The sequence below is a fragment of the Balaenoptera physalus genome (assembly GCF_965194825.1).
Source record: "Balaenoptera physalus genome assembly, chromosome: 4".
NCBI classification, from domain to species: Eukaryota; Metazoa; Chordata; class Mammalia; order Artiodactyla; family Balaenopteridae; genus Balaenoptera; species Balaenoptera physalus.
The window spans coordinates 58803405-58829466 of record NC_138891.1 but is presented as its reverse complement, the minus strand read 5'-3'; the positions used below and the strand labels follow the sequence as shown (position 1 = coordinate 58829466).

At 34.7% G+C, this 26062-nt stretch overlaps 1 protein-coding gene across 3 annotated transcripts in view; it reads left to right on the top strand.

The window, feature by feature from the left end:
- The window catches only part of GNB4 (G protein subunit beta 4), a 66413-nt gene extending 40607 nt beyond the window's left edge, over positions 1-25806 (top strand). For all 3 annotated transcript variants that reach the window (XM_082459025.1, XM_082459024.1, XM_082459026.1), the window contains 8 exons: positions 6410-6448; positions 7176-7282; positions 9495-9558; positions 10992-11154; positions 12216-12282; positions 12387-12588; positions 17337-17553; positions 21368-25806. In XM_082459025.1, the coding sequence (XP_082315151.1) occupies positions 6410-6448; positions 7176-7282; positions 9495-9558; positions 10992-11154; positions 12216-12282; positions 12387-12588; positions 17337-17553; positions 21368-21474 (966 nt within the window). In that variant the 3' untranslated portion in view covers positions 21475-25806. The remainder of the gene's footprint in view (positions 1-6409; positions 6449-7175; positions 7283-9494; positions 9559-10991; positions 11155-12215; positions 12283-12386; positions 12589-17336; positions 17554-21367) is intronic.
- The last annotated feature ends 256 nt before the right edge of the window (positions 25807-26062 follow it).

Sequence of the window (26062 nt, the reverse complement as noted above, 5' to 3'; positions counted from 1 at the left end):
TAATTGTGTTGTTAATATTAAGGTAAGCTCTATCAGGGCAGGGATTTTTGGTTTGTCTACTGCTCTATCCATGGTGCCTAGCATAGTACCTGACACAGTGTGCAACAGATTTTTTTAATTGAATGACTGAATTAAGAAAGATGATCTAAACAGTGATAGTTCATTTTCATAAAGCTTAAAATCAGGTCTTTTTATAGAATTGTCTTCTACTCCAGCATTTTTGGACATGGCTCAGGCTGTCACTGTCGTTTCTGGAAATTCTTTTCATTGTAGGAAAGTGGGCTAAATTATTCCTTGCCAAATGAGGTTTCTAAACCCACAATCTGAGAATGAGAGAATCAAATCATATGTTTGTGTAACTACTTATGAACACCCTTACATAGAAATAGTCTAAGTGCTTATAAATAGGTTGAAAAGGCCGCCAAAAAGATTGCATACTTATCCAGTCTTTGTTGCAGACGGTGGCAGGCATCCCCTGGCTGAATGGAACAGGTTGTCCTTTGGGGACAGTAATTCAACAAATCGTGTGTGCCTCTCTGCACAGAAGCGTGCACAGCACACTGGGGAAGAACAAAGTTGAAGACAACACTACCCTAACCTTTGGGGGAAAAAATTGGAACAAATCTAGTCGGAAGAATTAATTGTGCTTCCCGTGTATATGAATCCTCTAAATTTATTATTAACTGATAAACTTGATTTAAAACATTTTGTTGCTTATTAAACATGTTCTTTGCTTGCCGTTACTTATTTTGTTACATTAATTTTTGTTTCACTATCTTCCTTTTAATAATTCTCTTAAGTTTGTGTAAAAATTAAAGGTCTCTTTGAAAGGCTACCCTATAATACTTAGGCAAAAACACCTGCTTACATGTAGGGAATTTGCTTTTAATAAAAAAATATAACTCATTATATAAAAAATTATTTTCCTGACATACTGTATCTTTTTATCATGTTAGATCAAAAGTATTTTATTTCTAATAGCACCTGTATACAGTATACTTGCAAAGTATTTTAAAGAAGTGTTATTTTTTAATTAAAAAATTTTAATTGAGGTATAGTTGTACAATATTATATAAGTTTCAGATGTACAACATAGTGATTCATAATTTTTAAAGGTTATATTCCATTTATAGTTATTATAAAATATTGGCTATATTCCCTGTGTTGTGTAATATGTCCTTGTAGCTTATTTATTTTATACATAGTAGTTTATACCTCTTAATTTCCTAAGCCTATCTTGCCCCTCCCTCTTCCCTCTCCCCACTGGTAACCAGTAGTTTGCTCTCTATATCTGTAAGTCTTTTTCTTTTTTGTTTTATTGACTAGTTTGTTTTATTCTTTAGATTCCACATCTAAGTGATACCATACAATATTTGTCTAAACTAAAAGCTGCTTCTTTGAAAACATAAACAGAATTGATAAAGCTTTAGCCAGAGTCATCAAGAAAAAAGGGAGAGGGCTCAAATCAATAAAATTAGAAATGAAAAAGGAGAAGCTACAATGGACACCACAGAAATACAAAGGATCATAAGAGACTACTACAGGCAACTATATGACAGTAAGCTGGACAACCTAGAAGAAATGGACAAATTCTTAGAAAGGTACAACCTTCCAAGTCTGAACCAGGAAGAAATAGAAAATATGAGCAGCAGAATCACAAGTACTGAAATTGAAACTGTGACTAAAAAACCTCCAACAAACAAAAGTCCAGGACCAGATGGCTTCACAGGCGAATTCTATCAAACATTTAGAGAAGAGTTAACACTTATTCTTCTGAAACTATTCCAAAAAATTGCAGAGGAAAGAACACTCCCAATCTCATTCTGTGTGGCCACCATCACCCTGATACTAAAACCAGACAAAGGTACCACAAAAAAAAGAAAATTACAGGCTAGTATCACTGATGAACATAAATGCAAAAATTCTCAACAAACTACTAGTAAGCCAGACCCAATATACATTAAAAGGATCATACATCATGATCAAGTGGGATTTATTCCAAGGATGCAAGGATTTTTCAGTATCTGCAAATCAATCAGCGTGATACACCACATTAAGAAATTGAAGAATAAACACCATATGATCATCTCAGTAGATGCAGAAAAAGCTTTTGACACAATTCAACACCCATTTATGATAAAAAACTCTCCAGAAAGTGGGCATAGAGGGAAACTATCAACATAATAAAGACCATATATGACAAACCCACAGCAAACATCATACTTAATGGTGAAAAGCTGAAAGCATTTCCTCTAACATCAGGAACAAGGATGTCCACTCTCACCACTTTTATTCAACATGGTTTTGGAAGTCCTAGCCATGGCAATCAGAGAAGAAAAAAATATATAAGGAGGACCTCCCTGGTGGTCCAGTGGTTAAGACTCTGCCCTTCCACTGCAGGGTCTTAGTTGCGGCATGTGGGATCTTTTGTTGTGGCACACAGGCTCTTCGTTGCAGTGTGTGGGCTTCTCTCTAGTTGTGGCGCACAGGCTCCAGAGCGCATGGGCTCAGTAGATGCAGTGCATGGGCTCTCTAGTTGTGGCACACAGGCAAAGTAAGCCAGAAAGAGAAAGACAAATACCATATGATATCACTTATATGTGGAATCTAAAGTATGGCACAAATGAACCTATCTGCAAAACAGAACCAGATTCGCAGAGATAGAGATCAGACTTGTGACACGGAGATCAGACTTGTGGTTGCAAAGGGGGAGGGGAGAAGGAGAGGGATGGACTGGGAATTTGGAGTTGGTAGGTGCAAACTATTACATTTAGAATGGTTAAACAACAAGGTCCTATTGTATAGCACAGGGAACTATATCCAGTCTCCTGGGATAAACCAAAATGGAAAAGAATATTAAAAAAAAAAAGTATATATGTGTAAAACTGAGTCAACTTGGCTGTACAGCAGAGATTGGCACAACATTGTAAATCAACTCTACTTTGATTTAAAAAAATTAAAAAAATAAAGTCGACTTTGTTTGATATGAGTATTGGTACTCCAGCTTTCTTTTGACTTCTATTTGCATGGAATACCTTTTTACATCCCCTCACTTTCAGTCTGTATGTGTCCCTAGATCTGAAGTGGGTCTCTTGTAGACAGCATATGTACAGGTCTTGTTTTTGCATCCATTCAGCCACTCTGTGTCTTTTTGTTGGAGCATTTAATCCATTTACATTTAAGGTAATTATTGATATGTTTTTCTTATTGCCATTTTGTTAATTGCTTAGGATTTGTTTTGGTAGGTCTTTTTTCTTCCCCCTTTGTTCTCCTGTGATTTGATGACTATCTTTAGTCTTGTGTTTGGATTGCTTTTTCTTTTTTTGTGTGTGTATCTATCGTAGATTTTCAGTTTGTGGTTATCATGAGGTTTTGATAACAGCAGTCTATATATATACAAGATTGTTTTGATTTGCTGGTCTTTTAATTTCAAATACATTTCAAATATCCTGCATTTGCATTCTCCTCATGATAGCTGGTTTTGATATCATATTTGTTTGGGGATGATTTTCTACCTTTACTCTATGTTTGCCTTTACTGGTGAGCATTCCTTTTTGTAATTTTCTTGTTTCTAGTTGTGGCCTTTTCTTTTCTGTCTAGAGATGTTCCTTTAACATTTGTTGTAAAGCTGGTTTGGTGGTGTTGAATTCTCTTAGCTTTTGCTTATCTGTAAAGCTTTTGATTTCTCCGTCAAATCTGAACGAGAGCCTTGCTGGGTAGTCTTCTTGCTTGTAGGTTTTTCCCTTTCATCACTTTAAATATATTGTGCCACTTCCTTCTGGCCTGCGTAGTTTCTGCTGAAAAATCAGCTGACAACCATATGGGGATTCCTTTGTTTGTTGTCTGTTGCTTTTCCCTTGTTGCTTTTAATATTTTCTCTTTGTCTTTAATTTTTATCAGTTTAATTAATATGTATCTTGGCGTGTTCCTCCTTGGGTTTATCCTGTATGGGACTCTCTGTGCCTTTCACTCTCTTCTCCTTCTGGGACTCCTATAATGCAAATGTTGGTGCATTTAATGTTGTCCCAGAGGTCTCTTGGACTGTCCTCATTTCTTTTCATTCTTTTTTTCCTTTGTTCTGTTTTGCAGCAGTGATTTCCACCAATCTGTCTTCCAGCTCACTTATTCGTTCTTCTGCTTCATTTATTCTGCTATTGATTCCTTTTAGTGTATTGTTCACTTCAGTTATTGTATTGTTCATCTCTCTTTGTTCTTTAAATCTTCTAGCTCTTTTTAAACATTTCTTATATCTTCTCGGTCTGTGCCTCTATTCTTTTTCCAAGATCTTGGATCATCTTTACTATTATTTCTCTGAATTCTTTTTCAAGCAGATTGCCCATCTCCACTTCATTTAGTTGTTCTTCTCGGGTTTTATCTTGTTCCTTTGTCTGGAACATATTTCTCTGCTGTCCTATTTTGTCTAACTTTCTTTTCGTTTTGTGGATGGTTTCCTTTGCTGTGCAAAGATTTTAAGTTTAATTAGATTCTATTTGTTTATTTTTGGTTTTATTTCCTTTGCTTTAGGAGACATAGCCAAAAAAAATGTTGGTACGATTTATGTAAAAGAGTGTTCTGCCTATGTTTTCTTCTAGGAGTTTTATGGTTTCTGGTCTTACATTTAGGTCTTTAATCCATTTTGAGTTTATTTTTGTATATGGTATTAGAAAATGTTCTAATTTCATTCTTTTACATGTATCTGTCCAGTTTTCAAGTACTATATATTTTTAAAAATATTTCTGAAGTGACTTGGATTATACTGTAAATATTCTTCCCATCACCTCAATTTCTAGTTGCCAGAACAAATAGAAGGCAACTCAGAACTCTTGCTTTTTGGTGAAGCTTATTAACAAATATAACTCTGAATACGATGGGCTTATTAAATCAGTCTAGTTCAGTTTATTCGGGGGATGCAATTAAAAATCTTTTAACCATAAACCAAAAATATATTTGTGCAATAGAATAGAATTGTGTGTCTATATATAAAGCCATATATCTATGGCCAATTGATTTTTTAGCAAGGGTAACAAGATAATTCAATAGGGAAAGAATAGTCTTTTCAACAAATATTGCTGGGACAGCTAGATATCCACATGTAAAAGAATGAGTTTGGACTCCTACCTCATACCATATATAAAAATTAACTCAAAATGGCACCTAAATATAACAGCTGAAAGTGTAGAATTTTTAGAAGTAAACCTAGTTGTTAATCTTTGTGACCTTGAATTAGGCAACAGTTTAATATGACACTAAAGCACAAGCAAGAAAGAAAAATATAGATAGACAAATTGGTCTTCATCAAAAATATAAAAACTTGTGTGTCAGAGGAAACTATCAAGAAAATGAAAACTCAACCTACAGAATGGGAGAAAATATTTGCAAATCATAATCTGATAAGGGCCTAGTATCCAGAATATATAAAGAACTCCTATAGCTCAACAATAAACAAATAACCCAATTTAAAAATGAGCAAAGAAGTTGATAGACATTTCTCCAAAGAAGATATACAAATGGCTAATAAGCGCATGTAAAGACACTCCACATGAAAAGATGCTTAGCATCACTAATCATTAGGGAAATGCAAATCAAAACCACAATAAGATGCCACTTGACATCCACTAAGATGGCTGTAATAATTTTTTTTGAAAAGAAGAAGAATAAAAAGACAAGAACAGTGTTGGAAGAAATTGGAATCCTCATACATTCCTTGTGGATATGTAAAATGGTGCAGCTACTGTGAAAAACCATTTGACAGTTTCTTAAAATGTTAAACATAGTTACCGTATCACCCACCAATTCCACTTTTAGGTATATACCCAGGAGAATTGAAAACCTATGTTCAAAGCATCATTAATCGTAAAACCAAAAAGTAGAAACAGCATAAATGTCCATAAAATTAATTAATGGGTAAACCAAATGTCATATTTTTATACAGTGGAATATTACTCAGCCATAAAAAGAAATACACATGCTACAACTGAATGAACCTTGAAAACATTACACTAAGTGAAAGAAGCCAGACACAAAAAAGGTCATATATTGTACGATTCCATTTATATGCAATGTCCAGAATGAGCGATCCATTGGAAAGTAAATTAGTGATCACCTGGGGATGGGGGAGGAGGGAATTGGAAGGTATAGGGTTTCTTTTTTTGGAGTGATGGAAATGTTCTGGAATTAGGTAATGGTGATGGTTGCACAGCATTTTAAATATGCTAACCAACACAACTACACACCTTAAAGTGATTTAAATGGTTAATTTTATGTTATGTGAATTTTATGTCATTAAACCTTTTAAAAATAAAGATTGTGTGGTACAGTAAGAAGTATATTTCAAATCTATATTTCCAATGAAAATATTATTTTAAATCATACCTATATCTAAATGTATAATCATCTTTCTTTACTTCAGGATGCTAGAAAAGCATGTAATGATGCCACGCTTGTTCAGGTAAAGTTTTTATTTTTCCTCAATTCATTTTATTAATTCACATGAAACTGCTTGATACTGATGCAAATGATGTTCAGATTCTCTTTATTAGTATTTAATTGAAAGAAAAATGAGATCTCTATTTAAAAACACTTTGTAATTTGTCAGATGCTGGTAGAAGTGCTTTTTAAAGCATACCTGTTAAAATGGAAGTCTGCAAAAAAATACAATAAAAATATGTAGATTCATATAGTATATGTTTCTTTTTAGGTAACTTCTGATTCTTCTGATATGCCCTGGTTAAGATTTTTTTTTCTTATATAAACTATTAGGAAGGTTTCATTAGTTTAATTAATATTGATCATTTTTATTAAGGACATATTTTATGTGCTGTTTAAATATAAAATTGGCTTTCTTTAGATAGTTAAAATTAGAAATGTTTTACTATTTGATCATCTACTATTAGATTTTTATTTGTGGCTGGTTTTTTACTAAGGTTGGAAGGTATGTCTGTTCTTTTTACTTAATAGTCTACAGAAGATGTTCTCACTGGAAGGTGTGCAAATAAATCATACTTTTTCTTGAACAGCATATTAATCCTATAATGACTCTAGGAATTGTTTGTATTAAAATACCTTCAATAGCTATAAATTTGTTTTATGTCTGCTTTTTTGCCTATTAATTGTTTCTACTTTATTTTCTGAGCTATGTCTAAGGTAAAGAATGACATTCTCATCACTTCCTATAGATCACGTCAAATATGGATTCTGTGGGTCGAATACAAATGCGAACAAGACGTACACTGAGGGGTCACCTAGCTAAAATCTATGCTATGCACTGGGGATATGATTCGAGGTTTGTACCTGCCATTTTCAGACTGTGTGCAGAATTATTTTTGTTGAGTCATCATTTGCATTTTCTTTTTAGAAACAACCTATATCTATGAAGTATTTGCAGAAAATGCATCTAATATGAACTCTTTGCTTTTAATAAAAATATTCATTGACACTTTAAAAGTTTAGAAACCTTTAATATGGAAAACAAATTTACCTTTCAGAAATATCCTTTATCAAATGATTTAGGAAAAGCGTTTAGGATTTCTTTTCTTTGTAGTGGGGTATTATACTTTGTGTTTTTTTTAACATGCCAAGGCAGTTTTATTGTGTATTAACATTGAAATTTCAGTTAATAAGGAAATATTTGTTGAATATTGCTATGTACAAGTTACCAGATATTGCCATTATTATTTATTACCTAAATTCACAAAGGATGGAATTACATAAAACAGTGACATTTTTGTTGAATACATCTTTTATTCCCCTAACCCCATCATACAAGTGTGTGTGTATTGAACACACACACACACACACACTCACACAGCCGCCATCTGGATTGCAGTTGGATGGTTGGTCGTGATGATTTACTTTGTTCATAGGGTTACAGTGTGGTCTGTGCTTTTTCCAGAGTATCTGGCAATAGTGCAGAGTATCTGGCACTGCTTCCATAGTGGTTGACTTGTTCCTTTGATTTGGTTCATCTAATTGGGAAAAAGTCTTAACTAAAAAATTATTTTTTAATAGAAGTTGCATATTTTTTCTCTTCTTCCAGGAGAACCTAAAAATGTTGCTACCTGTTGCTAATGCCTGGCACATCTTGATGTAAATAAAATACTTGAATACAGTAATATAGAACTTGTGCCTCTTAGGAGGGAATAAATAAAATTATATAATTGGCAACTGACATAAAGCTAGGCCAAATGTTTTATTCTTTTTCTTAAAGAAGTTTAAGAAGTAATCTATCCATTGAGATGTGTAACTCAAAATACAATCACTTGAAACAATGTTAATGGTTCTTACTTTCTTATAGTTTTCTCAAGACTATTAATCTTAATAGAGAACCAAAAGTGTCAACAGAACCTATCTCACATTGTCTTTCTACCCATTCTGATTATCAACTTGTAACTTAATGTCCTTCTCAACTCAATGCTGATGATGCCAACTGATTTTTGAAGAACTTTAGGTTCCATCCCATACCCTGTGGTTAGATCTTCCCTTTCATAAAACTTACAGTAATTACTACGTAAGAACCTGATGTTATTTACCTACAGTGAAGGGTGATAGGGACAGGAGGGTGATTCTTTTCACTGTATATCTATCCTTTTGTAGTTTTTGAATTTTATACCATAGTGAAAAATAAAATTCCAAAACAAAACAAAAAATTCAGTGGCAGGCAACTTAGTCAAGAGTTCATATATTTAGCCTGGCAAACAGAGCTTTCTGTAGTTTAAGCCCAGTCTACTTTTCTAAACTGTTTTTCCCATTTCTTACAAACTCTGTGTAACTGGAAAATTCACAATTCCTGAAACACCTGTTGTATTTTTCCACCTCTTGCCATGGAACATACCCTCCTCATAGAACACAGACTTCTCTATCTTTAGCTTTCGAAATTCCATTTTTTCAAGACTTGTTTTCTTTTGCGAGACTACTTGAGTAACCCAGTTAGCACTTATTTGTCGCTCATTTGTTTTCCTATGGCCTTTATTTTATACCACTCCTCTGACTATTTTCATTTACCTAATTTATTTTATTAAATGTCTTATCTCCACCAGATGATGGAGGGCCCCAGGGTAGGCGGTATAGCCTGTATTGTACCCATAACACTGCCTTGCATTCACAGGCTCTCAATTGATATTTTTAGATTGAATGAAACGTGGTTCTTAGGCTTATATGCACTCTACTGTCATTATATTTAAGTCAGTACATACTAAACCAGTTGGCTAATAGCTACCAGAATCTTGAATAAGAACTAGAATGTTACTACCATGAAAAAGTTGAATTATAACCAGAGACATTTTTAGTAAAATGTCTAAAAAAATTTAATGTTGAAATTTTTTGGCATGCAGAGTAGATTTTTTTTTAAGTTGTGAGAATATTTTCTGGTATCAAGTTTTTAATTCGAAAAATTATTTTTGTCTTTTCTGAACTGTTCTACATTAATGCAATGCATAACTAATTTAAACTACTTTTTTCCTCTAAGTGTCACGTTATTTTTGTGTTTGTTCCTCTAGGCTACTAGTCAGTGCTTCCCAAGATGGAAAATTAATTATTTGGGATAGCTATACAACAAATAAGGTAGAGTTTCTTAATCATCCTCTTACATAACCTTTTATTTGGTTTGATGTCCACCAGTTCTTTCCTTTATTCTATTACTTCAAGCTTTAATTTCTTTCCAGGATAAATTTACTCCGTTAATTTTAACTCAGATTCTTTCTTTAGACCTAGTGTTTGCTTTTAATATTTAGCTTTTTTTTTTTATTCCCAATGACAACTACAGGAATATAGTTCAGTGTGTCTTATTTGAGTCCCATATTTCATACTTGAATATTAGAAGACAGTGTGCATCAGTTTTACATGTAAATGATTTTTTTAAAAGGTCCCATTTCCTAATGTGACAGCGACCCTGCAATTTTTATTTTTAGTTGTGGATAAGCTAGAATGTTTTCTTTGGTCCACACTAGGCATTGATTTGTGTTTCTGGACTGCTCAGAAGTTACAGTAGATTGGAGGCAAATTACAACTTGTTTAGATCCCTTGGTGGTAAAAGCCAGTGGGTCCTCTTAATGTGTCCGCTGGAAGGAACCCCTGACATAGAGGTGTTGAGTGGTCGTGAAGAAGCTCCAGGAAAATGCTCACAAGTCAAATACTTCTAGATTCTGTGTGCACTTACACCACTGTTTCTAGTAAAGATTTAGAAGTACTATTTTGTGAAATAAACAGTAACTTCAGCCTGGTTGAGAATTTAAAGCTAGCCAAGACACATTTGTAATATAATAGTTTTTCTGTATCAATCAGAATTGAGTGTGTCTTTCAACTATATTTTCCTAAAACAGAAAAATATTCTTTTAGGTTAAGTGAGAGCATAGTAATCCCACAATGTGTTGATTCTGTGTATGGGCCACTTAGCCTTTATGTTCCCATTCACATTAAACTTTGCTACCTGACCTGCAAATGCTTGGTGTTGGGTAATAAGGCATCATACAGTGGTATGAGTAGATCAGTGCAAACTATTACCATTATTTGAATTTGAGCCCAGAATATGTGTTATTAGAAGGTCATAGTTCTTTGTGGAAGAACCATTCTGTTCAACTCCAGTACTTATATTATTCAGTGTTATGTTAGAGGAAATTCATCTTTTGAGCACTAATGCAAAACCAAAAAATTTTATTAAGTTCTTTAACATTTACACTTACTATTTCAAATGGCTCTGTTAGTGTTGAAATGTCCTGTATGTTCTTGTTCTTCTTAAAAGAATACGTTCTGAAAAGAGCACTTCAATCCAAATGATTTGATAATAATACAGAAAATATAACAGGCATTTCAGTGTGCATTAGTATTTTATTTTTTATTGTTCACTTTCTCAAACCAGTTCATTCTTTATTTTACTTGGCCTGTTTTTTAAGTACATTTAAATTGCAGTAATATTTGCTTCACTATAAATAGGTTTGAAAAATTACTGACTGTTTTTGTGCTCTTGACTTAGTTTTTGTGCTGTATTTATCCTACAGATGCATGCTATTCCTTTGAGGTCCTCCTGGGTGATGACCTGTGCTTATGCTCCCTCTGGTAATTATGTTGCTTGTGGAGGACTGGACAACATCTGCTCTATATATAACCTGAAAACCAGAGAGGGAAATGTGAGAGTGAGCCGAGAGTTACCGGGTCACACGGGTGAGCCTCACTGCATATTGTCCTTTTCTCCTAAACCTGATTCCTCCTGAAGAATGCGCTGATCAAGGAGAAGGAGTGACAAAGTGGAATCAGCTGGCCAAAGGATGCATATTAATCAAGTGAGAGTAGAAATTACCATGAATCTGGGAAACACTGACTTTTTATAATTATACAAATGATACGACCATACTTCTATTTTTCTTTCAAAAATAGTATTGTTTTTAATATTGTACATCAATTATACATCAGTGAAAAAGAAAGAAAATAAATAACTCCAAAAAATAGTATTGTTTTTGTAAAAATTATAAATTTATTGCGAAAAATTTGAACAATAATGAAAAATACAAAAAGAAAGCAAATATAATTTTCTGTATTCTCTGCAAACCTATAACAATTATGGGATTTTGGTGCTTAATTATGTAATTGAAAGTGTGTATCAAGATACATTTATGAAGTATTTTTCACTATGTGATAGTGCATTGCTTTATTTGCCAATGTGTACACTGTAGTTCAGTAATATAGTATTTGGTTAGCAGTGTTAATTAGGAATTTATCGCCACTCACCAGGTTTCAGCCTCTCTGGATTCTTGGAAGTACTCTTTGGCTGTGCTTTTTACACAATCTCAATAATGGTATTGTTCCTGCAATTTCCATATTTTGAAGCACAGGTGAATTCTGAGCATTTGAGTGCCACCTTTCCTTCACTGAGGTTTTTAAAGTATTTCTCCAAGGTACTTAACCTAGTCTGCTATAGATTATAATAGATATTTGTATTAAGGATATCTTTCTCTTAGGTAATTGTAGTAGGTGGAAAGGACTGTGTCTTTTACTCAAGTTTGTAACTTTCAGAGTCATCAACACAGCAAATACCTAAGAGAGTTTGTTGATAAAATTCAGTTGCAGGCAGCATAGAGTTGGAAGTAATTAAAAGTAGAACTATAGATTATACTAACAAACACTTGTTGCCCAGGTATCATATTTTTTAAAATATATATTGCTATTTCATATGGTAATTGAATTAATCAGTGATAACCTAACATTTGTTACTCTCTATGCTGTAGGCTACTTGTCCTGCTGTCGTTTTTTAGATGACAGCCAAATTGTTACAAGTTCAGGAGATACAACTTGGTAAGTTTATTCCAGAAGATTACTGATTTTGAGGTTGAGGGTGGTAGTAGGAACTAATGTAAGAAGAGAGAACAGTCATTAATTATTTCTATTTTTAATTATAGTGCTTTATGGGACATCGAAACTGCCCAGCAGACCACTACATTCACTGGGCATTCTGGAGATGTGATGAGTCTTTCTCTGAGTCCTGACATGAGGACTTTTGTTTCTGGTGCTTGTGATGCCTCTTCAAAATTATGGGATATTCGAGATGGAATGTGTAGACAGTCTTTCACTGGCCATGTGTCGGATATTAATGCTGTCAGTGTAAGTGAAGAGCATTTCTAAGGAAAATTTACTGTGCATATAAAGTGTTGAACCCTATAGTATGATTTTAACAACACATTGCCTTCAAGGATTCTTATAAATAGTATGCTTTTATAACATTTAACCCCCAAATAACAAGGGTTTGATTTTTAAAACTGGAAAGGTTTTAATCCATAGGCCTAGGTCCTTATTTGCAGGTAAACAGGAATGAGTTTTTTTTTTTTTTTTTCCAGATTTAGAGGGATAGATCATCTTGAGCAAACAAGCAGATCATGAGTATCAACAGTGTGTTAAGAGGAGAACAAAGTCCCATCTCTCTGGGGTCAAGGGAACAACCCAAAGAGAGACAGTCAGGAAGACAGAGGCAGCTGTTTAGTGTAGAGAGTATAGCTTTTGAAGTCAGCAAACTCTGGATCTTAGTTCTGCTGGGAACCAGCTGTGTGAGATCAGGTGGGCTACTTAACCTCTGTGAGCTACACATTCCTCAGTAGGAATAATGCTACCTACATTAAAGAATAATGTGAAGACTAAATGAAACTATAGATTGGATGCTCAATAAATGGTATAAATTATTTATAATCTCCTTCATATTGGAAAAAAAAAAACCCTCAAACAGGTATCCACAAATAGATTAAGCCAGACAATAAGTACTTAGTATATATGAGAATGAACTAGTCATACGTCTTTATAAACTAAAACTAAAATGGCATTTTGAATGAAAATCAAAATGATTTATCAAACAGTCAGAATTGAGGGGAGGGATATTAAGAGGAGGTGGGATACTGCTTGACTTAGGTAAATTGTCCTATGCGGATCAGATGCCAAAATGTATAGATATGACTAGAATTTCCTAAAGTACTGTAATTGCAAGTGTTTATGGGTATAAGATACACTCTAATTTTGCAAGAAGATATTTTTTGGGAAAAATCGGTTTTTATTTATCATGTGCATATTGAAAGTCAATTTTATATAATCTTTAGAGAATATCAGAGAAAGTAAAGGCTGTTACCCCCACCCCATATTAGGCCAACCTGGTTTGAAGACTAGAATTTTGGAACAGGCAAACACAATCCTCTCCATCTCTCATCCCACCACCTTTATCAAGTTGATGAGCTTCTCTTCTGTTCCTAGTTTGCTACAGATTTATCAGGAATGAGTGTTTATCAGATGTCTTCTCTTCATCTATTGAGATGATCATGTGGTTTTTCTTTTTCAGTCTGTTAAATGGTGAATTTATGTGGATTAGTTTTCAAATATTAACCCAACCCTACATTTCTAGGACAAACCTCACTGGGTTATAATGCGTAATCCTTTTTAGTTACTAGTGGATTTGATTTGTTAAAATTTTAAATTTTGCATCCATATTGATGTTATTATATGATTTTTCATTTCTTGAAATGTTTTTTTCTCATTTTGAAAGGGTTCCCTTTTCTCCACATCCTCTTCAGCATTTATCGTTTGTAGATTTTTTGATGATGGCCATTCTGACCAGTGTGAGATGATACCTCATTGTAGTTTTGATTTGCATTTCTCTGATAATTAGTGATGTTGAGTCATCTGTATGTCTTCTTTGGAGAAATGTCTATTTAGATCTTCTGCCCATTTTTTGATTGGGTTCTTTGTTTCTTTTGATATTGAGCTGCATGAGCTGTTTGTGTGTTTTGGAGATTAATCCCTTGTCAGTCGCATCATTTGTAGATATTTTATGCCATTCTGTAGGTTGTCTTTTTGTTTTGTTAATATTTATTTATTTTATTTATTTATTTTCTTTATTTTTTTGGCTGCGTTGGGTCTTAGTTGCGGCATGCAGGATCTTTCATTGCGGTGCAGGCTCTTTGTTGTGGTGCATGGGCTTCTCTCTAGTTGTGGCATGTGGATTTTCTCTCTCTGGTTGTGGCACATGGGCTCCAGGGCACATGGGCTCTGTACTTGCGGTACGTGGGCTCTCTCATCGAGGTGCACGAGCTCAGTAGTTGTGGTGCATGGGCTTAGTTACCCTGCGGCATGTGGAATCTTAGTTCCCTGACCAGGAATTGAACCCACGTCCCCTGCATTGGAAGGCGGATTCTTTACCACTGGACCACCAGGGAAGTCCCTGTCTTTTTGTTTTGTTTATGGTTTCCTTTGCTGTGCAAAAGCTTTTAAATTTGATTAGGTCTCATTTGTTTATTTTTGTTTTTATTTCCATTACTCTAGGAAAGGATCCAAAAAGATATTGCTGCAATTTATATCAAAGGGTGTTCTGCCTATGTTTTCCTCTAAGAGTTTTACAGTATCCACTCTTATGCTTAGATCTTTAATCCATTTTGAGTTTATTTTTGAGTGTAGTGTTAGAGAATGTTCTACTCTCATGCTTTTCCATGTAGCTGTCCAGTTTTCCCAGCACCACTTATTGAAGAGACTGTCTTTTCTCCATTGTATCTTCTTGCTTCTTTTGTTGTAGATTAATTGACCATAAGTGTGTGGGTTTATTTCTGGGCTTTCTATCCTGTTCCATTGATTTGTATGTTTGTTTTTGTGCCAGTAACATACTGTTTTGATTACTGTAGCTTTGTAGTATACTCTGAAGTCAGGGAGCCTGATTCCTCCAGCTTTGTTTTTCTTTCTCAAGATTGCTTTGGCTCTTCAGGGTCTTTTGTGTTTCCATACAAATTTAAAATTTTTTTGTTCTAGTTCTGTGAAAAAATGCCCTTGGTAGTTTGATAGGAATTGCATTGAATCTGTAGATTGCCTTGGGTAGTATACTCATTTTGACAATATTGATTCTTCCAATTCAAGAGCATGGTATAATATTTCCTTTTTGTATGGCTAATATTCCATTGTGTGTATGTATGTGTGTGTGTATGTGTATATCTCACATCTTCTTTATCCATTCTTCTATTGATGGACACTGAGGTTGCTTCCAGATCTTGGCTATTCTAAACAATGCTGCAGTGAACAGGGTGCATGTATATCTTTTCCAATTAGTGTTTTTGTTTTCTTGAGGTAAATACACAGAAGTGAAATTGCTGGATCATATGGTAGTTCTATTTTTAATTTTTTGAGGAACCTACATACTGTTTTCCATAGTGGCTACACCAGTTTACATTCCCACCAACAACACATGAGGGATATTTTCTCCACATCCTTGCCAACACTTGTTATTTGTTGTCTTTTTGATAATAACCATTTTGACAGGTGTGAGGTGCTGTCTCATTGTGGTTTTTATTTGCATTTCCTTGATGATTAGTGATGTTGAGCATCTTTTCGTGTGTCTATTTGCCATTTGTATGTCTTCTTTGGAAAAATGTCTATTCAGTTCCTCTGCTCATATTTTAACTGGGTTGTTTGGTTTTTTTGATATTGACTTTTGTGAATTCTTTGTATGTTTTGGATATATTGTTTGCAAATATCTTCTCCCATTCAGTAGGCTGCCTTTTCCTTTTGTCAGGAGTTTTCTTCACTGTGCAAAAGCTTTTTCTAGTTTGATGTAGTCCCATTTGTTTATTTTTGCTTTTGTTTTCCTTGCCTGAGGAGACAGATCCAAAAAAATACTGCTAAGACCAGTGTCAAAGAGTGTACTGCCTGGGAACTCTCCGGTGGTCTGGTGGTTAGGACTTTGTGCTTTCACTGCTGAGGGGGACCTGGGTTTGATCCCTGGTCAGGGAACTAAGATCCCACAAGCTGCGCAATGCAGCCAAAAAAAAAAAAAGAAAAGAAAAGAAAAAAGCATACTGCCTGTATTTTCTTCTGGGAGTTTTATGATTTCAGGTCTTACATGTAAGTATTTAATCCATTTTGAGTTTATTTTTATATATGGTGTGAGAAAGTCATCCAGTTCGATGCTTTTGCATCCAGCTGACCAGTTTTCCCAACACTATTTATTGAAGAGGCTGCCTTTTCCTCATTTTATATTCTTGCCTCCTTTGTTGTTGACTGTGTGTGCATGGGTTTATTTCTGGGCTTTCTATTCTGTTCCATTGATCTATGTGTCTGTTTTAGTGTCAGTAACATACTGTTTTGATTACTATAGTTTTATAGCAGTTTGAAATCAGGGAGAGTGATACCTCCAAAAAATGGCTTTATATTTTTAAAAAAGTAAACAATATTAGAAGGCAAATGACAAACTATAAAATATTTGCCACAAAGAAAACAAATTTATATTCTTCATTTTATTCCTACACATCAGCAAGTACTAACAGAGTATACAGATGACCAATAGATACATGAAGTGATTTCCTCCTTGTAAAAAGTGTTGAGTAGTGCCACAGTATCTGAGAAAGGGGATTCACAAACTAATAATGCATAGTTTTCTTTACTACTAGCTTAACTTTATAACCTAGCCTAACTGGGTGAGTTTTGTTCTCTTTTATAAAATGTTTCCTATTTATTTCTCATAATGAGATTATTGGAACATTTAAGAGTATATGTACATATATAAATTCTATAAATAGTAATATTTGATTTAAATGTTTTAGTAAGACATATGGAGGACCAGAGCCAGGATGTTTTGAGTACTTGCTTTGTGCTGAACAGTGGGTTATGGGTACTTTGCATGTGTTATTTCATTCAGCCCTAACCAACACACTAAATTCTGAAACTAAGACTCAAGTGTTTAAGAATCTTTAGTGCCTAACATCATTCACCTGGTACGAAGCCAAGTTGGAATTTGAATCTAGGTCTGTCTTACCCCAGAGTCTATTATTACACTGCCTCACATAATTTTTGTGTACTTCTACGGAATAAATGTTTGTTGCTTTTCTTTCTAGTTTTTCCCAAATGGATATGCCTTTGCCACTGGCTCTGATGATGCTACTTGCCGGCTCTTTGACCTTCGTGCAGACCAAGAGTTATTATTGTATTCTCATGATAATATCATCTGTGGGATCACTTCCGTAGCCTTCTCAAAAAGTGGGCGTCTCCTGTTGGCTGGGTATGATGACTTCAATTGTAACGTATGGGACACACTAAAAGGAGATCGTGCAGGTTAGTGAATAAGTACACATTAGGTTTTGATTTTGTCAGGAAATGTGAAAAGGTTCCCATCGGTTGTTTCTGGGGCCCCCATGGACACCCTGGGGAATGGCAACGTGGCAGTTCTCGTTCATGGTCATTGTTGATCTTTGAGTGCAGTTACAGTCTGTAAACCATATTTATGTTTCTGTTTTCTGAAGAGTAATATCTGATTCTATATTTTCTTGTTTGGTAAGTTTTGACATAAAGATGAATAGTGAATATAATTTAGTATGGTCTTTTCCAAATTACAGTTCTCTTATAACCTGACAGGAAACATGGATCTTCTTTTTGGCTCAGATCTTGTATGGGACAGGACATGGAACCACTGTCTCCCCTTAACCCCATACTCTGTGTTCTTCCCTGCAGATTCCAGAATATTAGCATCAAGTCCTACGGGGGACTGTCATTAATAACAAATTACAGAGTGACTTAAAATTTTTTTAGAATCAAAATTATACTCAAGGAATCAAATAGGTCTACATGGCTTGTTACCAAAACACAGCAGTCCTCTGACCCCAGCCCATGTTCTCTGCTCCCAGTGGTAGCTACTTTTAAGTATTTACTTTTATATCTTTAAAGAACATCCTGTATTGATTTTTTTTTTTTTTTTTTTACTTTTAAGCATTATCTGTTGAGGGTTTGGTTTCAACATCCCTCCTCCCACCACAGCTTCCATCTTCCAGTTTTTCCCATGTAGTGAATTTTGTTTAGAACATCAGTCAGTGTTTATTACACAATTATGAATTTTTAAACAGTACTTACTGCCAAGCAGTGAGGTATATGCTGTGACTTCTTTTGCTGTGCTGCTTTTGAATATTCTCTAGGGTTAAATTAATTTTTTGGCTTACATTCTTAGTTTTGATGTACTTCTCACTAATTAATCTTCAAACTTTTTGCAAGTTTTGATATGTTTGGGAGTAGATCCATTTTCATCCCTCATTCTGGGCATTCAGTGGACCTTTTCAACCTGGAAACGTATACCCTGTAGTACTTGGAAGTTTAGGAGGCTTATTTAATTGGTTGGACTTTTTTCTCCATTATCATTCTGTTTATAGAACTCCCATTATTCTTTTATATATGTATATAACTTCATTTATTTATTTATTTGTTTGTTTGTTTATTTATGGCTGCACTGGGTCTTCGTTACTGCACACAGGTTTTCTCTAGTTGTGGCGAGCGGGGGCTACTCTTCGTTGCGGTACGCAGGCTTCTCATTGCGGTGTCTTCTCTTGTTGTGGAGCACAGGCTCTAGGCATGCGGGCTTCAGTAGTTGCAGCACGCAGGCTCAGTTGTTGTGGCTCACAGGCTCTAGAGTGCAGGCTCAGTAGTTGTGGCCCAAGGGCTTAGTTGCTCCGCAGCATGTGGGATCTTCCCAGACCAGGACTCGAACCCCTGTCCCCTGCATTGGCAGGCGGATTCTTAACCACTGCGCCACCAGGGAAGCCCAGAACTCCCATTATTCTGATGTTGGACTTCTTGGACTTTCTTATTAGTTTCTCTCATATTTTCCATCTGTCTTTTTTTGCTCCATGTTCTGGGAGAAATCCTTGCCTTTTCTTTCCATGAACCTTCTGTTAAGCTTTGGTTTTCCATTTTTGCTACCATCTTTTTGAGAGTTTTTTTTTCAGGGCCCCCATTCTTTTTTTCATGAATAAAAGTCTTTTGTTTTTCTGGGGCCATTAATGAAAGCCTTTTTTGAAGTTTTCTTCTGTAAGCATAATCTTTTGTTTTCCAAGTTGCCTTTTTTTCCCCCTTCTTTCTTATTTTTTCAGTCTCCTATCTATTATATTTCCTTAAAACTCTGATGATTCTTAGCCTCTTATTTATCCTTAAGAGTGAGGCACTAAAACTGTTTGAAAGCCCTCTGCCCATGGTTGGGGTGTACTGACTGTAGGCCTCACTGAACAGTGAATCTGGCCGGGCTTTCATTGGGGAACCTCTGATATATCTTATGGCCTTTTTTCCCTTGGGCCAGCTGTCTTCTCTGAGGTGGATTGTTCCACTTTTCTACCTGAAGTATATAAGCTGACTGACAGTTTGGGGGCTGATTTCCGGGAAAAAGCTGGGGTGCAAGACAATTAGCAAGTAAACTCACTTATTCCCCATTTTCAGCAGTTTCACCAATCTCAACTGTGCCTATTTTCTTCTAGTTAAGAGACCCTCTTTTACTCTCTCTGGCAAATAAGTCTCTAGTCTTATGTTCTAGTGCAGGATGATAAATCATCTGACTCTGCAGAGTGAAGGAAGAGACCTGGGGAGTCTGATTCCTGGACACTTTCTAATGCAGCCTCAGTTTACCCCATCTTTGCCCATGTCCGGTTCCAGAGATACCTGGTTCCACTAGTATCTGACCCTTTTGGAGGTTCTGCAGTTTGCTTTTGTTTCTTGGCTTATCAGACCATTTGCTTTGAACTTAGCATTTTGGGGTCCACTAACACACTTACCATCATACATCTCACAAAATTTTGTTGCCACTGCTTGCTCTCATATCCTTGCTGTCCTTGTGGGTTTATGTCCTTGCCCTTTTAAACACCTATACAGTTGTTGAGGTTTCTGAGGGAGTGGAGGCAATGTCAACATTACCAGGAATAATTTTCTACAACCTCTCTTGAGACTGCAGAAAAGTTCACGGGTTAGCATTTTGCAAGTAAATTTTTGGAGATACTCTCTTGTCCAAAGCCAATTACTTTTTTGAGGTATTAGGTGTTTTGCTTGGATCGAATCAATTAATATCCATAACAAAATAAAAACATGTTTGTTTTCCATATTTTTTTAAACATATGCTTGAGTTTTAGTTTTGCTTTGCTTACAGCTGTTTGGTTTCAAGTTGACTCAACTGGATACTTTGACCTTATAATTGAAATGTGACTCATGAATTGCTAATTCATTCTTCTTTCCAATATGACTTGGAGTATTTAGTCACAATGGTCATTTTTTGTTATTTCAACCCATAATGGTAAATTTGCCTGTTGCCAAACATTGCCATACTGAAGGTACTGCACAGAATATTAACGAGTTAGACAAGATGAACTTCTGTTCCTGAGATTGGGTGAAAATCATATGCTTAATTACATATGGAGATAATGAAAACTCAAACAGTATATTAAAGAAAAATTCTTTTTGAGAATTTGATATATTCTAATTTTTCTATTAAATCTTTACTCTTCTCATTTTCCTCCCAAATATTTGGGAATATTTAATTTTATTCTTTGTAGTGGTCAGAAGATCAAATAGGTTAAATATACAAAAGAAAACTAAGACTAGATGAGTTTGATGGTTTCAGAAAGTTATGACCAAAACATTCCAGGGTTTGGTGGTTAAAGGAATAAAGTAAATAAATTATGTTGTTATTTTTGGAAGTGGTAGTATAAGTCAGCTTCATTCTCATGTTTTTGTTGTTCTGGTGGTAAAAGTTCATTGAGCTTCATTTAAAATTTTGTTTTTGTTGAAAATAGCATAGCTTATTGGCAAAATTTAGAAGTGTCGTGAACTTATTAGAGATGTAAAATAAAAGTCTACATGTCAAACAGATGATTTTGAACATAAGCATAATTATAAACTAATTTTTCAAAAATGAAAAACACAATTTGATGCACATGTCAGATGTTCACGTAATACAAAGAATTTTATTTTACCTACATGCCCAGCTTACCCCTGGCACTCAGTCTCTCAACTCAGGGGAACCTGTTAGCTTTTAAGTACCCTCCCAGATCTTTTATGCATACACTTGTTTAATTCTAAAACTTGCCCATTGCTAACTTTTTACTGAACTTTTGTTTTTCAGGTGTTCTTGCTGGTCATGACAACCGTGTCAGCTGTTTAGGTGTAACTGATGATGGCATGGCTGTGGCAACAGGGTCTTGGGACAGTTTTCTTAGAATCTGGAATTAACAGCACAAATTTTCTGTTCTCCACTGATACCTGGAGAAATCCGTACTACAGCCTATAGCTGTGAAAAAGAATTTACCTTATATTTGCAGGTGAAGATTTTTCTATTAAGATTATTATACACAAAAAGAAGCTTTCAGTAAACTACAAAACAAAAAAAGGTGAAAACAAGGTAAAGGTGCTTGCTGAGATCAGGACCAGTGTATTAATCTGAGGAGTTGAGCTAATTTAACCTTGATGAATTTTTGCTTGTACTGTCTATAATTTTTTTCTTTGTGTAGAACAGAATGTACACATTATAGCAGCCTATCATGTTTGAGAGTATGTGTTTGCATTTTTTAAGAACTACATTTTTAACCTTGTATACCTTAAAAAGTGTCATAGTTTTGAGTTTTGTGGTGGAGGAACCAGGCACAGTAATAGATGGAAGTGATACCATTGATGTGTGTACTGATGTTTGAAGCAAGTCTCCTTGTATTCCGACCATTTTGATCTGAAAGAGATCCTGGTTGCTTACTGTTTAAGAATGCTGACAGGCCTAGGTACCACTGAAGGGAGTCCTTGTGAATATCATTAGTTTCTGCTATATCCTCTGCCATCTTATCAATTTAAATTCGTGCTCATGTTTAGTCTTTTGAAGGGGACATAATCTGATGGCCAGGGAATAGAGATCTCACTCTGAAATTTTAGACATACATAAGAAACTCATATTACATTAATTGGTAGATAGAAGTAATCACATGAGAATGGTTCTTGTTATTTTAAAAAGCTGGTTATGATCAAATGACACTTAGGTAGCATTCGAAATAGCTGGGCTTTCCTATTGATTTCATATTCTAGAACTGAGTTTGTAAGGTGCACTTATTTCAGAAGATGAACATTTGGACTGTCCTTGCATCTGAAGGATTTTTCCCAGTGTTCTCCATCAATGTGTATCTAGGTAGGAAAAATAATGTGATGGCATTACGTTTTTGAAAGAAGTATAAAATCTAACCAATCACCAGGTCTGACTAGTTATAATCATTAAGAAGGTTGCTTTATGAATTTATGTTCACATAAAATCTGAATTGATGTTAACTCTCTGTGCCTTCAAAAATTTAAAAAGCAGACATTCAAGCTTTTTGATCTTCTATAATATTTCCTCCCATTAGCACAAAACATTGGTTTCTAAGTGGTTTTGCTTCAAAGGATACCAAGATCAAAGTGACCCCCACTTTAAAGCCAAAAGAAGATTCTAAGAGCAGTTCTTGAAGGGGTCAGAGGGAAATACTAAGCAATTCCTCTGCTTGTCAGTGATATAATAATGTGTGCATTACTAGAACGGGCCCCCTTGAACTTAAACAGAGATCCTTGCCCCTTAGATTTCTCTCTTAAAAATAATCTAAATGATTGACAGTAGAAGATTGTTAGTCTTCTTTGATGGTAAAGTCGTGGGGTTTTTCTGATGTAGGAGTGCATTGTGTTTTGTAACTTAGTAAACTGTGTCAGTAACTGTTGAGATAGGTCTGTTAACTTTTGATCACCTGTAACCCTAACCTAAATACTCCCAAATTTTACTTGTAAATTTTCATTTTTATATTGTGGATGTGCTAGTAAGTGCATCAACCATAATGAAATCAGTAACTGTTTTAAGATACTAAAAAGAATAAAATGGAAAAAGGAAGATTAAGATATAGGACCAAAAAAACAGACTGTTGTAGATGGCAGGCATGAATGTATATTTATATACACATTCAAGATTTCTATGAACTTTAGCTGTTAATGTTTGTGGACTATTTGTATCACTTCATAAAGAGCAGCTCTTTGAGATAAGGCAAGAATACTTCAAACAGACATATTCATTTCCAAAAATAGAGAGGGGTGAGGGTTTACCATGTAGTTCAGCAATTTATTCCAAAATCCTCTTCAAGAAAGCACTTCTACCATGTGCAAAATAGCCTTATATATATAAAAAGAGAGTATCTCCTCTACTTTGGAAGTGGTTCTAGTAACAAGATACTTTAGTCAGAGGCACACAGACTGTAAGAAGTCTGTGGTCTTCAAAATGTTAATAAAAATGATTTAATGTTATTAAAGTTTTTGTAGATAGTTAAAAAGCAATTCCCGTAATTAAATATGTACTAGGCAACTGAAAACTAACAACTACTACGGCTATTATGACCGTATTATACATATGACCGAATGGTGACCTCATTACCACATTAACTTACTATTTAAACCTTTGTTTAGTGATATGGGTTCCAGTTGCTCAATACTTGTTTACTTGCAGTTTGAGTTCATCTGCTCGTCTAATTCTTTTGTGCATAAGAACTTCCTAAAGTCAGTATAATTTGTAGAAGCACAGTACAGTTTGAATCTCAGTTTTTCAAAACTTAAAAAAAAATATGGCCAAAAGTAGTTTTAAGGAATTTTATCAATGTTGCAGTTCTGGTGCCTGATTTTTTTTCTTTTTACCTAAGAAACATTTAAACGTCATGCGCCTCAGTTAGGTTTATTTGTAGAGTCTTTAATCACTTCATAAAGAACAGTTTTTTTTAAGATGTGGCAAGAATATTTTAAAGGCACATATTCTTTTCTAAAGCAAAGTGGAGTGAGTGATTGCCATGTGTTTCAGCAACTCATCCCATAAACCTGCTAAAGAAAGCACTCTGTGCTCTCAGCCAAGACCATCACCTCCACTTTGATGGACAGGCCTCATTTTGGGCAGCTGTGCTATCAGAGATTTAGACTAAATATCCAAGATCCCTCCCTAGCTCAGATTTTTATAGTTGTGAGTCTGCGGTTACAACAGCATATTGAATTCCATCTTCAGAGAGGCAAAGATTTAGGCTTAGTATTTCATGAGATACTTAAGTATCAAGAGATACTTAATTCTTCAAGAGAGCCTAGTAAGCAATCTCCTTATTTTAATTTAGACTCAGTTGAACTGATGAACACTGCATGATGATAGTAAACTAGTTTCCTAGACATAACGGAGGTAGGTGCTTCTGGAATATGTTAAGTGATTTTAAAGTTAACATATTGAAAGAGAAATGGATCTTGGCTTCTCCAGGTGACAAAGTGAAATTTTTATTGTTGCTAAAAAAAAAATACTGTGCCAATATTATATAACTAACCTTCTCCAACACTTTTGATGTCTTAGATTTAGTAATATTATTAAGACTTTTAAAAATGAAGACATTCAGGGAAATTTATGCTTGATCATTGGTGAATTGTCTCAGTTTAAAGTGTAACAGTTGAATACTTGTGGCTTACCTGTTGATGTGTTTAAACGTTCATGGAAAGTGATTAAACAATCTCCCAAATGGACCTATGATTTTAGTAATAAAGATGTTCTTTCTAAAATCTTCACGGTGTGAGTCAGACTTAAAAACATTTTTAAATTAAGTACTATGTTCAGTTTCTAATCTCCCTTTTGCCACTGCGGAAAGCAAACTTTTAAAGTGTTTCTTACCTCCTGTTAGGATTTTTAAAACACCCACCAGTCAGACTATCTTGTGAGAAATGGTAGCACAGTGAATAAAATTGGTATTTTAAATTAGGTTAAGTAGAATGTGAAGTACCCTTCATATTTACTAGTTTTTCTCCCATTGTTCATTGTAAGTTGCCTTAAATTCAGTGCTATATTTAAAAGTATTGGTTATAATAGGTACTCAGTAAAGTGGTCTGTAGTTGAATGTCTAAGCTAGCATTGTTTTAAAAAGTAATTTATTAATCAGAATGATGGTACACCTTGTGTTTAGCAAATTTGTTTGCATGTTGATAAAATTTCCTAAGTCTTTTTTCTTAAATCCAATTGATCCTACAAAATAGTTGATTAATGCAGCATATGAAAAAGCTGGTTATATGTTTCAACTGGTGTTAAATGTGGCTGACAAAATCTTACATCATACAGTATTTTTTAATTGATAGAACTTCAGTGATATACTTGGTAGATATTTCAAGCCTTTTCTGTGTCCTACACAATGGTGCTCTATCCTATTGTTTTCTCTTTTCAAAGAAGCATTTGAACACTTGCGTTTGCATATTCTTATCCAAAGGCATTCACGTCTAAGTGGGTTTTTTAAGTTGATTAAAATGTTTTTCTTCACCTAGAATGGTTTCTACAACAGCTGTGGCCAGCTGAATCTGAATGTCAGTCGTTTGTGGGAAAGGTGAATGTATTAGATTAAAGCTCTTAGAAAAAAGCTTTAAACCAAACTATGGACTTGTATCATGATTTAACAGTATTCTTGAATCTTTCTTGCAGTAATTCATTCCTTTAGTTGTACAGTAGCTCTGTGAAATAATGTTGCTGTGAATTGATACTGTAATCAATAAAGTGCTTTTAACAGATTTCATGTAGCATGTTTTTAGAATTACTTGTAAGTCCCAGAACTAAACTCCAAGCCCAATAGTTCATGTTCAGTTCTAATTCCTTTATCTAAACATTGGTAATTATTTTTCTTCATGAAAAATGAATGGGCTGCTGGAAGCAAGGAAGAGATTGGCGTGCCACTGACCTATTCTGTAGTACTGTGAATGTTTGTTAGCCTACTGTTAAAAGGCCACAGATTTTCATCAAAAAGCGAAATTGTCATTTTTTTCCCTT